The sequence below is a fragment of the Tripterygium wilfordii genome, chromosome 15 (genome assembly GCF_013401445.1).
Source record: "Tripterygium wilfordii isolate XIE 37 chromosome 15, ASM1340144v1, whole genome shotgun sequence".
Lineage (NCBI taxonomy): Eukaryota > Viridiplantae > Streptophyta > Magnoliopsida > Celastrales > Celastraceae > Tripterygium > Tripterygium wilfordii.
Genome location: NC_052246.1, coordinates 13,669,880 through 13,682,859, shown reverse-complemented (window position 1 = coordinate 13,682,859; position 12,980 = coordinate 13,669,880). Strand labels below are relative to the sequence as shown.

General features: G+C 37.9%; 3 protein-coding genes across 4 annotated transcripts; all 3 read right to left on the bottom strand.

Annotated features, from left to right (window-relative positions):
• Positions 1-132: 132 nt before the first annotated feature.
• Positions 133-3,038, bottom strand: LOC120016393 (myb family transcription factor PHL11-like). The gene is made up of 6 exons (XM_038869140.1): positions 2,305-3,038; positions 1,986-2,062; positions 1,819-1,882; positions 1,595-1,670; positions 1,102-1,171; positions 133-879 (listed from the first exon to the last, which is right to left on the bottom strand). Exons 1-6 carry the CDS (start codon positions 2,441-2,443, stop codon positions 484-486), a joined length of 822 nt encoding a protein of 273 aa, XP_038725068.1. The 5' UTR covers positions 2,444-3,038; the 3' UTR covers positions 133-483.
• Positions 3,039-4,097: 1,059 nt separating this feature from the next.
• Positions 4,098-7,716, bottom strand: LOC120016205 (P-loop guanosine triphosphatase YjiA-like). Its single transcript, XM_038868865.1, has 10 exons — positions 7,355-7,716; positions 7,139-7,204; positions 6,811-6,991; positions 6,069-6,265; positions 5,861-5,911; positions 5,655-5,746; positions 5,454-5,518; positions 5,285-5,379; positions 4,623-4,727; positions 4,098-4,495 (listed from the first exon to the last, which is right to left on the bottom strand). Exons 1-10 carry the CDS (start codon positions 7,628-7,630, stop codon positions 4,358-4,360), a joined length of 1,266 nt encoding a protein of 421 aa, XP_038724793.1. The 5' UTR covers positions 7,631-7,716; the 3' UTR covers positions 4,098-4,357.
• Positions 7,717-8,113: 397 nt separating this feature from the next.
• On the bottom strand, positions 8,114-12,346 carry LOC120016204. Of its 2 annotated transcripts, none has more exons than XM_038868863.1 (13): positions 12,086-12,346; positions 11,526-11,623; positions 11,105-11,187; positions 10,794-10,920; positions 10,391-10,454; positions 10,188-10,285; positions 10,010-10,094; positions 9,499-9,622; positions 9,079-9,180; positions 8,908-8,972; positions 8,731-8,812; positions 8,573-8,652; positions 8,114-8,480 (listed from the first exon to the last, which is right to left on the bottom strand). In XM_038868863.1, exons 1-13 carry the CDS (start codon positions 12,307-12,309, stop codon positions 8,423-8,425), a joined length of 1,290 nt encoding a protein of 429 aa, XP_038724791.1. In that variant the 5' UTR covers positions 12,310-12,346; the 3' UTR covers positions 8,114-8,422. The 2 variants fall into 2 exon arrangements, with proteins under 2 accessions (XP_038724791.1, XP_038724792.1); XM_038868864.1 differs by having other exon boundaries at positions 11,526-11,616.
• Between the last annotated feature and the right edge of the window lie 634 nt (positions 12,347-12,980).

Here is a 12,980-nt window from a genome sequence, read left to right as displayed (position 1 = left end):
TATCTATAGCAAGCAAGTACATCCATCTATGTAAAGGAGTAGGGGGTATAATCTCTACAATAACAAGTACGTATGAAATGAATGTACTAGAAAACCTGTCATTTTCTGACAGCTAAAGCATCATGGAAAGTATTTCAATCTCAGTATTTCTATCTCTGAAGAACATTAAGAGAATGAATCAAATGAAAGAAGAAAGTGGACAAGAAAACACAGAGTAATTAGGAAATTGTTCTCTGCTACGGACATTTTAAGCATCAAACAAGCTCATGGAAACAAAAATGTCTAGAGATGCATGAAATTTTTTTTCCAGTGCTATACCCCTCTAAATCGCTCTATTTTTATCAGCCCACAATTACCATGGAACATTTTAGGATCCTCACAAAATTGGCATGTATCAAGGTGCAACTTTCATATATGTATAAGCAGCTATGGAGGGCATACGACGAAGAATACATGAATAGTCCTAATGGTGGTATTTTATTTTCAAAGTGAAAGCATGTTGAGTTCCATTTCAGATCCATTTGCAGCAACATAGTCATAGCTATTATTGGTATTCAAGTCAAAATGCATCGAACCTTCTTCGACCTTGATGTTTATGGCTTCTTCTCTTTCCCCTCCGCCGAGAAACTGAAAAGAACTGTTTACTGTGTTGTAGTGATTGTTCCTTGCAGCTGCAGTACTTAATCCGTTCGAAGATTCTGCATTCATATTCTCCATAAGACTCGACAAAGCCAAATTGATGTCTGTCAATTGAGCTTTTGCCGCTTCTAGATTCGCATTGGAATTCACATTTAGTGAAAGGCCATTCTGGGCTTTCTCCAGCATTGCTTGCAAGTACTTCCCTTGGGCTTCTATTCTCATTTGTAGTTTCTTCTGCACCTGTATGTCAGATTATCAGAGTAATTTGTCACTTGCAGAAAAGACCATGAACTCTTGAACTACAGAACCTGTATGAACTCTCGGTCATCTTGGTAAATCGAGCCAAGATATTTAAAAACATTACTTTTTGTTATTCTCTCTATCTAATTCAACCGTTTGCTTGTTCCCTTGTATTTATGAATGCCTAGAGAAAATGATAGTAAGACTACTCAAGATATGTACCTCAAGCTGTTCTTGTAACCTCTTTTGGGCTTCAATCTGGCACTTTAGAGCTTCATCAATCGGAACATCTCTGTTCCAATACAAGTTCAACTGTGTTACGAAATAAAACCAAAATATGAAGTCCAAAATTATACAACAGAAACAAAAAAGGAGATCCTAATGAGAGTAAGCAGCAAACTATTGTCTGTTTTGGCTAAGTTAACTATTCTCTCAAATGTGTGCTCTTGATGGCTTTGGAAAAACCTATGCAGATTATTTGAAATACTGGCATAAGCAATGTTCGAATGGATATCAGGGCTACAATAAATGAAGCAAAAGAAAATGCTGGAAATTTTCACGTTTTGATCCGATCATAGCGCAATCAATACAGACCATTTAGGGAGCTTCTTATGAAGACGGGCAGCTGACTAAAATTACTATGAACTCATTTAGTTTCTGTAGAATTAGGATCAGATTTGATGAATGTGTAAGGTTTTGTGATGCTGTAACATACCCTTCTCTGCTATCAACTCTTGATGAACTGGTGCTTGTCCCACAGGATTGATTGCCGAACTGAACATATAAGCCCCCTTCAAGATCAGATAAATAAATAATCCGTAAGTATACATAGGAATAAGCTCACAAAACAAACATAAACAATAAGTAATCCCAAACATCATTGGTTCCAATTTAGACTTTGAATGCCATTAAATCAAACTATCAAGTAATGACACTCACCATCACTCTCGTCGTTTCGTTCTCCACCATTCTGTTTCCGAGCCTGCTGTCCCAGCCTATATTTCTAAGCGTCATAAACCAAAAACCAAATTGCACTCTTTCAACAAAAAAATGTGAATCAGAGTAACAGAAAGCAGCATTAAGAGTCTATATTGATAATTACATACCTGTAAATGACTCTTTAAATGGTACAATGTTAACCCCTTCAAGCCCATCAACCTCAACACTGACTTGGGAGTTGCTTCTGCAATGAACAGATCATCAAAACTTCTCTCCTAACTAATTGACTTGCAATCTAAAACATTCGTTAACCAATTTGAAATTTGAATGAAATCTGCATCTGTTTATGACTCTAATTTATGAACTTTCACTTTCTTATTCAGGGTTTTGCAGAAAAACCCACAATTCAAAAGAGAAAAAAAGATTTGGAGCTGAAAAAAGAAAAATTGATTTGAGTAAGTGAAGGGGGAAAGTAAATGTACTCACTATCAGGGCCACCAAGTTTGGTTACAGCATCCACGAATCGCTCATGAAGATCAGCAGTCCATCGCAGCCTTGGCTTCTGGTCTCTGGTCATCACCACTCCATTCGCATATGAATAACCCCCTCCATAGCCTCTCTCCATATTTTCCAATCCAACTCACCTTACCAAAATAAATTCAATACCCCACAAAATCCTTCTCTCTGCCTCTTTTGCTGCAAAATTCTCCCCAATGTGTTCATAAATCAAGAAAGGAAAAAAAAAAAAAAAAGGTACTGAAGAAGAAGAAGAACCAACTGCTCCTAGTTTGGACTTTTGAGTATATATAAGCGGTGTCGATGAACAATGAATACACGAAATATATATACGAGTCTCTTACAAGGACGGACCAATGATTCTTGCATGAGATGAGACGATAATTATATAAGTCAAAAATTGCTTTTATGTTAAGTTCTCTTGCTGGGTTTTATTTTGGAAATAGATTTTGATTCAATATCAAACAAAATGTACATCGACTAAGAACAAAGAAGGGTTGTGAGATGGAGTAGGAACAAAAGAGACGAATAAAAACATTCTAAATCTCCTTTTAATTAATTTACAGCCTTAGCAATTGAGATTTAAAACTCTCAACACAAAGAACATAGTGAAAAAATCCAGTTCTTGTTTCCAAATTACAAAGACAAGGGGACAAGTTGACAGTGATTATATATAATTAATTATACAAAATGAGTGTAAGAACATGAGGAGGAAACCTCGCCGACGAATCTGATACCAATATGAACGTACTAAGAACAAGAAGAAGAAAAAAAAGTAGAAAACATGTAGTGTTTATCATGCATAACTCTACTGATCCTGCACCGTTGGATGTCTTCAGGTTGTTTGACTCTCAAGAGCTTATGCAAATCCAATGGTGATGGGAGCTCCTGAAAGGGTGCGAGAAACGACAAAAGAGTCTTGGAGGAGAGAATATTAATTATTTAACGCTACGTAGATGCCAGCGTGGAATATTCGCCGGCTAACAAGGTGAATGGAATATTCGTGAAGTCACATGGAGGACCCACCGCGGTGGGGGCAAAACAGGACTTTCCGTGCTTTCACATGAGAATGTAGACACGTTTCGACGTCTTCGTAAACATCGCGGGAGCTTGGAGATGACCGGAGAATATTCGTTTGATTTTATTTGGCCAAATTGTAAAAACCGATTTTGAGTCCGTCCAATTAAAACTTTGCTTTTAGACACTAATCAAGAGCATGTCCTTTCACAAGGTTCTTGAGGTTTTTTTTTTTTTTTTTTTGTTTTTTACGAAATGATAACAAAAGATTCCACCATGGTGGAAGAAAATGGGTACCAGTCGGTTTTGGGTTGGACAATAAAATATGCTTATAAAATATATACATGTTCACTCCTTAACTTGATTGGATTTGAAACATATTTAATTGATTAAATTTGGACAAGTAAATCGGACGATAACCTAATTCGAATTAGGAGCCGAACATATAAATTGAACAAAATTTCTATGTTTAAACCCAAACCAAATTTTAAACTGGACAAAATTTTTGTATTTGAACTCAAATTTCAAACATAATTTATGTCCAAACGTGATTTAATTCAGATCAGATAAACTCTCTCGTCTAAACCAGACGAGAGTTTTGCCTTCAAGAGTGAAACGTGAATAATTATGATCCATTTATCAAAGCATCTCCCCAAGTTTTCATGACTAGAGTCTATCATGGGCCGAGTTGCATATGCCATAGATTAGGGCCGGCCCAAACTTGGAAAACGAAAATTCTATAACAATATGGTAACAATATGGCCCTTGAAGCGATATACATTCTGGATGGAGATTAAACAAAGACATGAGGCCCAAACAAAACCCAAAATGCTTCATATAATGCAGTTAAGTATGCGCTCTCATGAACATAAAATCTCTCTCTCTCATCAAATGGAAACTTGGGATATACAAACCAGTCAATACACAACCCTCAACAAGTTTGTTTCTCACCTCCAATTCCAATACGTCTGGTGTTTTCAAGAATATGGCATGCGTGAGCTTACGATTACGCTAGACAACCTTGGAAACCTTTTCTTAGTGCCGTTTCATCCAAATTCCTTCCTATAAACACAAGTTTGTTAACCCTCTTCTCCTCCGGTCCCCATGTTTTCCCCGGGCAACCATCCAACATGGAGTGCACCCCCTGAAATGACGGCATAAAACAGGCAAGGAAAAAATGGGATTAATATTGAATCTTAAAGAAATAAAGACGGTCATGGAAGAACTACTCGTAAGATACTGAAAGCATCATAAGATCAAGAAACAAGAACCTGAAAAACATAGCGCTGATCAGAATCAGTCACAGACAAGACACCCTTCATTCTGTATAAATCCTCCCCTTTTTCTTCAATCAGCCTCTCAAGCCAATCATCAAGCTGGTCCGTGCACAAAAGAGTAAGAATAAGACACCATGTCTGAACTTAGACAAGAATGGGAGTGAACAGAAAATTCCAAATTATGCCAAAAAGATACAGCAAGAAAAGAAAAGGCGCAAATACAATAGACAAACAGATCTCAGTCAAATGGAAGTGCTCATACAGATACAGTTTACTGATGCTTCTAGGTAAAAAGCATTGCTATGGGATCAAAATTTTAAAGTTTTCGTTTCATCCAAGAATACACCCTTTGCACTATCATGAAATTCACATCTAACAGGAAGCCCTATAAAACCCAATGCAAAATATTCATCCGCTCTTCCTTTTAGTGAATAGGAATTCCAATTACTCAAAAGTCAGTTTAGCTTCAGCTATCATGGACCTCAATTTTCATCAGCAGAATGATGAAAGAGAATGAATTATCTTCTGTTAATCAGTGGACTTACGGGCTAATCGATTTTTGCTCGTTACTGGTGTCCAATTTGTTCCCTCTCCATTAATATTCCCTCTCACCAAGAAAGAGGTCAATAAAAAAAGAGCACAGAAATATTAATTACCTCATCAAGGTCAAGGGTGCCCTCACAAACAATACTAACACTTGAGACAGCAGAATCGTGCATGTGGTCATGATGATGATGCCCCTTATGGTGTTCTGAAAACACGCAGCCAAAAGGGTACATTAGGTAATGGAACATAGAAAAATGGCACGAATGAAGTGATGATAACCTTGTGTGGCTTCATGTTTATGGGTTTCACAACTGGAACTATCTGTGTTAATTTCAGAATCAATCCTGCAATGTCAAGACATTTCACATATTAGTAACATTGAGTCCAACTATATTGTTTGAAATATAAATATGCATTCCAAACCCTTAAATGATAACATGAAAAATTAGAGACTGCCTAAGTGCAAAGATGTTTAACAACCTTTCGAGATCATATCCTCCAACTCCCAAAACAAAGTCCATGTCGACCAATCCGTACTTTGCAAGCTTAATTGGAGCCATCCCATTTATATGCTAGCAGCATGGCACCGTTACAAGTAGGAGTCAAGCATGGCACCAAAAACAGAGCTCAAATATAAATTACACAATGCCCAAATTAGGCCCCGTGTGAAAGATGGAAGAACTTACTTTAATTCTCTTGGTTAATCTCTCCAATTCAGTCTCAGATACCAAATCTATCTGCCAAGACCATCCGGAAAAAACCCATCAATATACTAAAAAGAAACACACCGGTATTAGAAGCAGGACTAAGGACATGAGTTAGTTGAAAGGTAAAAACAATGCAGATAGAAAATGCTGGAGTTTGGTATTTTTGCTGTAGGAAACCGGAGGTTACCTTGTTCAAAATAATTCGATCTGCATAAGCAACCTGCTCTACTGCCTCGTTCACCACAAACCTTGGTTTTACTTCATCCAGATGTTGCATGGCATGCTTACAGTCAACCAAAGTAACAACTCCATCCAGTTTCACATGGCGTGAAACAAGTTCATCAGTGCAAAATGTTTCAATGACAGGAGCTGGTTTTGCAAGTCCTGCAAAGAGGAATCCACCATATAAAGATGCAAGGGAAATCACTTAAAAGGGCACATAATTTATGCACCTAAAATGAGAATTCACAGGTTCTGCATCATGAAATTAATTAATTCTAAAGATACATGCATTCTACGAGAGGAACGACAAAACCCATTCACGTACATCCTAAAACAATAAGAAAAGATAAAACTTCACAATGGGAAAAACAGTTTGACCAACATATCAAGGGCACTTTTAATTTCAGGTGTTAAGGAAAAAATAGTTACATGCTACTATGAGGTAGTATTCATCTACTCTTGGATTTCCCTAAGCTCCCACAATGAGATATACAGTATGTATAAATACAATTCATTCACATTGAGATCTGGATCATGTTTCATGATTCAAACTCACATCCTCACACAGTTCAATGGCTTATGCAAACAATACCTCAAGCATCTCAAGAATGCAGGAAAAACCTGTAAACTTTTAGGATGAGTTAATAGTTCATAGTATGACAATATGGTCTCTACAAACTCTATCAGTATAGGTTCACCAAACATACCTGTGGTTTCTATGACAATATGATCGAATTTGTCTCTTTTTTTCTTAACCAACTCCAAAAGCATCTTAACTAGATCTCCCCGCACAGTGCAACATAAGCAACCATTATTAACCATGACAATGTCCTCAGCAACAGAGGAATGGCTAGCAACCAATGATCCATCAATATCCACCTCACCAAACTGCATCGACAATCATTGAAATAACAAAATAAACATTAACAAAAAACCCAATAACTCTATCCACCAATTACAGAGCTGAAACTACTACTCAATACATCATAAGCAACAAAAACAATATTTTGCAAACATAAAACAAGGCCCGACTACCTCATTTTCTATGACAGCAATCCGCTTGCCATGTTGGGATGTCAGAATATGATTCAATAGAGTGGTCTGCAACATATAGAATGTCCAAGAATGAGTTGAATTTCATGCTAATACAAGAGTTTATTAAGATAAAAGTCAATTTGATTCATTTTTCCTTCACTTTCACCATTCACTCGGCAACCAAACAGAGGGAAAAAAGAACAAGTACCCACTGACCTTTCCAGAACCGAGAAAACCCGTGATCACAGTGGCTGGCACGCGGTTATCGAGACTAAGGGCCGTAACACCTGCTTCGTCAAGATTGTAATCAGGAGCAGTGTTTATGCTCCTGGAGTTCCTGGAATTGCGGGAATTGAACTCCCGGGAAACCAAAGAGTGAAGGCTCCTTAGGACTTGGAAAGCCGGTGGGAACTGATGGAAAAAGAAAGGCCTCAAAAGACTCTGATGGAGATTCTTCGACGAAGCCCTAGAAATCAAGATTCTTGCAGCCATGAATGAACTAGTAAGTGCTGAAGCTTGAGGCACCGAAGTGCTTAAACCCTATTACTGGAACTGGAAGGGGTTTTGTAAGGTCTGCGATTCTGTAATTCTGTGTGTATATATTATTATAGTATTATACAATCAGAAATGCATTTTAAATTATTTTTTTAAAAAAAATGAATTCAGTGGGCCTGGCCTACTGGATCGAAGCTTAAAGCCCAGGATGCGAGGACGGTATAAGCCCATAATCAAGGCTACACGAGCTCAATGCGGTGGCCAAGGTTCTAAAAACCAGGCCGCCCTGACCAACACAGAAGGACGCCGACGTCCAAAGCATCTCTTATTCCCTTTGGACGTGTTAATGTCATAATGGTAATAAAACATAGTCCTCCATGTCCAGCATCTAATACAGAAATGCAGAGCTTTTGTAGATTACTGGAAAAATGTAATCTTAATCACAGTCTTTTTGGAAGAAACAAAAACTGCAAAGAAACATGAGAAGAAAAATATTTAACCATTGCTCATTGAGAATGGTTTGTTACATGTTCTTCAAACAATTACCAGTAAAAACTGCTTTGTGAATGTAGTTAAACTAAAATTTACATCGTATTCCTCATTTTCATATGAAAAACAAGCAGCATCCATGTCCTGTAAAGCCTGTTCAATCGCTCAGTGGTGTAGAAATCTGTTTCACTGTTTGAACTAAGAATTAAAGAATATCCAGTTCTGGGAAAACTCTGAACCTTTTGCTTCTGCAATGTAGTGCAGAAGTCAAACCATAGTTTGTCTTCCTCCCAAGGATTCTCAAATGTAAATTCCAAGTCCAAACTCTTTCGGATTTGTTTCCACCATCCACGCTGGCCTGTAGAGGAAGAAATGCTAGCTATCACTACTAAAAATGTTAATAGATAACTAAAGAGATATATACTTCAATTTCCAAGAAAAAATATTTACTTGTTCATTACGAAATTTATCGTTCCTTGTGATGCACGATGGAGAAGAAGTTCCCTCGCCTCAATTGCAATTCCTTCAGGCTACATGAAGAATGTGACATGAGGTTTTTCAACAAAAAAATGGACTTTTGTGTCAGCATATTAAGCAGCGGAAAATACCTCTTCCGGAAACCAAACCCCAGGCTGTGTGCTTCCCTCAAGAACTGCAAGAGCAAAGGCAGCTGTTGCCACACCTACTGATCTGAAATTCCATATTAAAATTAAAACACCCAGAAAATACACTTCAAAATGCTTCTTACTGAGTGTAAAATACAGATCTGGACATGTAAGACTTACACAGATAGCCTCCTGTGACTAAATATGCCAACGGTGTCCCGTCCATCTGTATGCTCCAAATCAACCTACAATGCGAGTCACAAATGAGGAAAATCCAAAGCAAAGAGCTTTTACGTCAAATAATTCAATGGGAGTTATCAAACTTAGTCATTTATGAGTTTAGTGTCTCACCCTCATAGACACTCGCTCTCCAGCAATCCCATCCACTGCTCTTACTACAGGGTCAAACAATTGAACCAACTGTTGGACTTTGCTTCTGTCTCTCAGAACTTCCTACACGAATACCGCATTTACTCATACAGTAAGTATAGTATCAAACATAACTTAGGCTTCAGCAAATCACCTCGGCATAATTTCCCCTGCCTTTGTTAACATTTTTGGATCATCTATTCGAATAGAAAGGACATCTTGTTTTTTGTCAAATTGAAAATGCCTAGTGATAAATTATATGATTTCGCTACATATATCACTTAATTGTTGACACAAGTTGGTATATCAATTACTTTTTAAGTTCTATCAACAGTACCTAAAAGAGAAAAGCATTGAATAGTCGCAATTATTATCTTGTTCTATATCATATTAACTTCATACCACAGGAACAAGATTTGTCATGGCTTCCATTGCCCAGTTCCAGAAGAATGGTGCAGTTCCAAATCGGGCACTGACGGTCGGTATTCCAAGGACCTCATGAGTAGTGCGAACCTCCGGCAAATTCCTGAAAATGAAGTTAAGTAGAAAATCATTTTAGGTCACACAGTTTCACGTTTTCTCAATCAAGCAACTTAATGGAGACCAAATGAGATCAGACTTCAACATAACCCAGGCTCGGAAAACCAGCACAAACTTTATTGTCAAACATTTATCCAAGGTAGCAAGAAAATTCAAGATAATAACTAAAGGAAAAAGGAGCCTTAAAGTCTTCAACTCTTCATGATGGAAGTATCAACATTTCGAATTCTTTTGTGGGTGACAAGATTTTTAACCTATTTGTTAGTCAATATAGGCATCTCCTGATATTGGGGTAATTAATCTTTTAGGATGGAATTAACTAAGAACTGATGATAACATGGATCGGCAGCTACAGAAATCTTACAGAACTTACAATAAATAAACATCTTTCTTGCCAATCCCTTTTCCAAAGTCAATGTTCAGCATTCCACTGTAAGGCTTTAGTTTGATTTCTTCCCCTGATTTGCAGCATATTCCATAATTAGGTATCATTGTGTCAACAACAGAAAAATGAAATAAAAAGGAAGGATATGATTTTCAGATAAACTGACCTTTGTTAAATGCAACCACCTCTTCTCCAAGAAGTAAAAAACTGGTGGCTAAAATTGTTGGACCTGCACCACCTGTGCCAGCCGTGTAGTAGTAGAACCTGAGATAGTTATGCAAAAGTAAATTTAACGGACTTAAGTGCAAAGGAAGAAATGAGGATATTGTGAACTCGCGTCAATTAGGTAAAAGCAGGGGAAATGATTACCTTAGCCTCTCAGGCTCCCCCTTGCTTTCACTTCTAGCAGCTCGAACTAGCTCCGCTGCCATCACTGTCATGATAGTAGAAGTAATTAGCATATGGTACCAAAGAGATCGGTGGTGCCAGAGAAGAGAAATGGATTCTGACAGGCACTCCCAAATTGAACTTATGCGGAGAACTGCAGAAAATCCCATCTCAACTAAAGTTAGAAAAACAACTTGGCGGTTGTTCTCATTTTTTATTTTATTTTTTTGCATTCAGCGGTTCCTAATCTACAGTAGTAAGTGTCAATGTGTAGCACATGAATGTTATCATGAACTCTAGAAGTTTGCTCATTATATAGGAAACTCTGCACTCAATCTGTGCCACAAGTAGTGCACCTTAGTAGCTGAAATGTAACAAATAGTACCATTGCTCACTCCTGGATAGATCCCAGCAGTTGTTATGGCGGGAATATTTGCAGCCAGTGCTCTATTGTTGAATAATTTTGCACGCAGAGCATAGCTTGTATCATCACAAACATCAATATATGCTGTCTGCAAGTAGAAGCGTAGAAATAACTGTAAGATGTTACTCACATAATAAGATTGCAAATAAGCCTGCTATTGGTCACCTATATATGTGTGTGTGTGTGTGTGTGTGTGTGTGTGTGTGTGTGCGTGTGTATATATGATAGTATCAAAATAATGAAATTAGGACATAATAGTTACCTTTTCCTACCTTGGTCTCTATAGCAGCTTCCAATACAGTGCACTTTGCTGCCCTTTGAAAGGGCCCTGCAGCATGAATGACAAGGTCCACATCTGTCGATAGAGAGTATAGATTGAGTCTTACAAGTTATGTGACACCATAAGAATGCCCTTTCAAATTTTAGAGGTGGTTGCACGTTTACCATTTCAGGGCATCATTCATAGTATACGACACTTTTTATTTTCTCTTCAACAGCTAGAGAAGAAAACATTCATACTTTCATCATTCAAAGCTTGGAAGTTAGACATGCAGTGCCCAGTCAAAATAAAAAAAGGCATGTGTCTAGTTTAAATAGGAGAATAATGTCATATTGTCATATTTGTTACACCACTCTTCATTTTAAGAAATAATTAATAAATGATCAAACCAGGATACGAAATTTCATGCTTACCACTCAAAGCTGCTTGCAGTGAATCCGCATCATCAATGTTGATTTCAGAAAACTCGGAGTTCTTCCCCAGTTTTCCAACCATGGCAGCACCCTTTTCCCTTTCATGCAAAGTTAATTAGTATGGTAAGCAGGACAAGTAATTGAAGAAGAATGAAGCAATCCAATCCTATGAACATTAAAAGAACAAAATTCCTTCGTAAAAGAACACCAAAATACTTCTTATCTCTGTGACTAACAATTTAGAAGCTAACTAATACGAACTCAGCATGTGATAAGAGTGAAATTTCAGTGTTCTAAAAACCAAATAACAAATACCCCATGCGTGCCAAGCATCTACTTTCCTTTCCTTATCTATCCTCAGTATTCTCAGCAACAAAGCAGCTAGTATCTCAACTTCATTCTTCTAAGAAACCAAATAACAAACACCCCATGCGCGCCCCAACAGAAATAACTTGCCATTGTTCATTGAGTGGTATCAATAAAAACCATTTCTTTCATTTTCGTTAAATTTCATGGCAAACAAACGGAATCAAAATCAGGGTTGTTTTGATTTTCCTTACCTGTTTCTGCCTCCAACGACAATGCGAAGATCTGGGCAGAGCTTGTTAAGAGCAATGGCGGTGGACCCACCAACCCGACCCGTTCCTCCCAAAACCAGAACCCTCGAGTTCCGCTTCTTATCTGGAAGTTCAACTCGGTAACTCTCACCTTCGACGCTCTTTACGGCACAAGCCACTGCACTTGTGCTCCTCGAATGGAGCCAAGCTCGCGCCATGGCTTCCATTCCTCTATCCGTTCGAGTGTTCGAGTGTTAGTGGAGTTCCGAGTCTTATCCGGTTATCAGTATGTTAATTGATTACGCGGCAGTATGAAGAGGTCGATGACTAAGCCCTGCAGCCTCCTCCAGAGTTTAGGCCCAATAACTTAATAAGGCCCGTCAAAACCATAACGAGAGGGCAAGCCCATTTCGTCGCACAAAATTCCCAAACTTGCTCTGCTAACCCTATCACCCCAACTTCCAGCGGATTTGGGGGCTGCGCAATTCCCTAGAGTCTACAATTCAGATCCAATGGTAAAGAAAAAATCATACAAATTTTTAAAATGAAAAAACAAAAGTGTGATATGATGTGGCACATCTCTCAAGCCATTGGATTCCAAATGTAGACTCTATAATTTAAAACTGATTGCGGAGCCCCTTAATCCACTTCCAGCTTATTTGATTATTGATTCCAAACCTTGGTTCATGATTCTTACAGTTTCATTGTGCAACAATGATGTTAACCAACGCACATAAACTAGTTAAACTTGTCTTCTGAACTGTTGTTCAAGCATCATAATAAAACAAGACTAAATATCTCTACTTCTCTAATTTTCCAAGAATTTTCAAACTTTAACTTACTTGAGGGCATATGTTCTTGTTACTAGTAACTCGGAATATTCTTAGTGCATTATCCC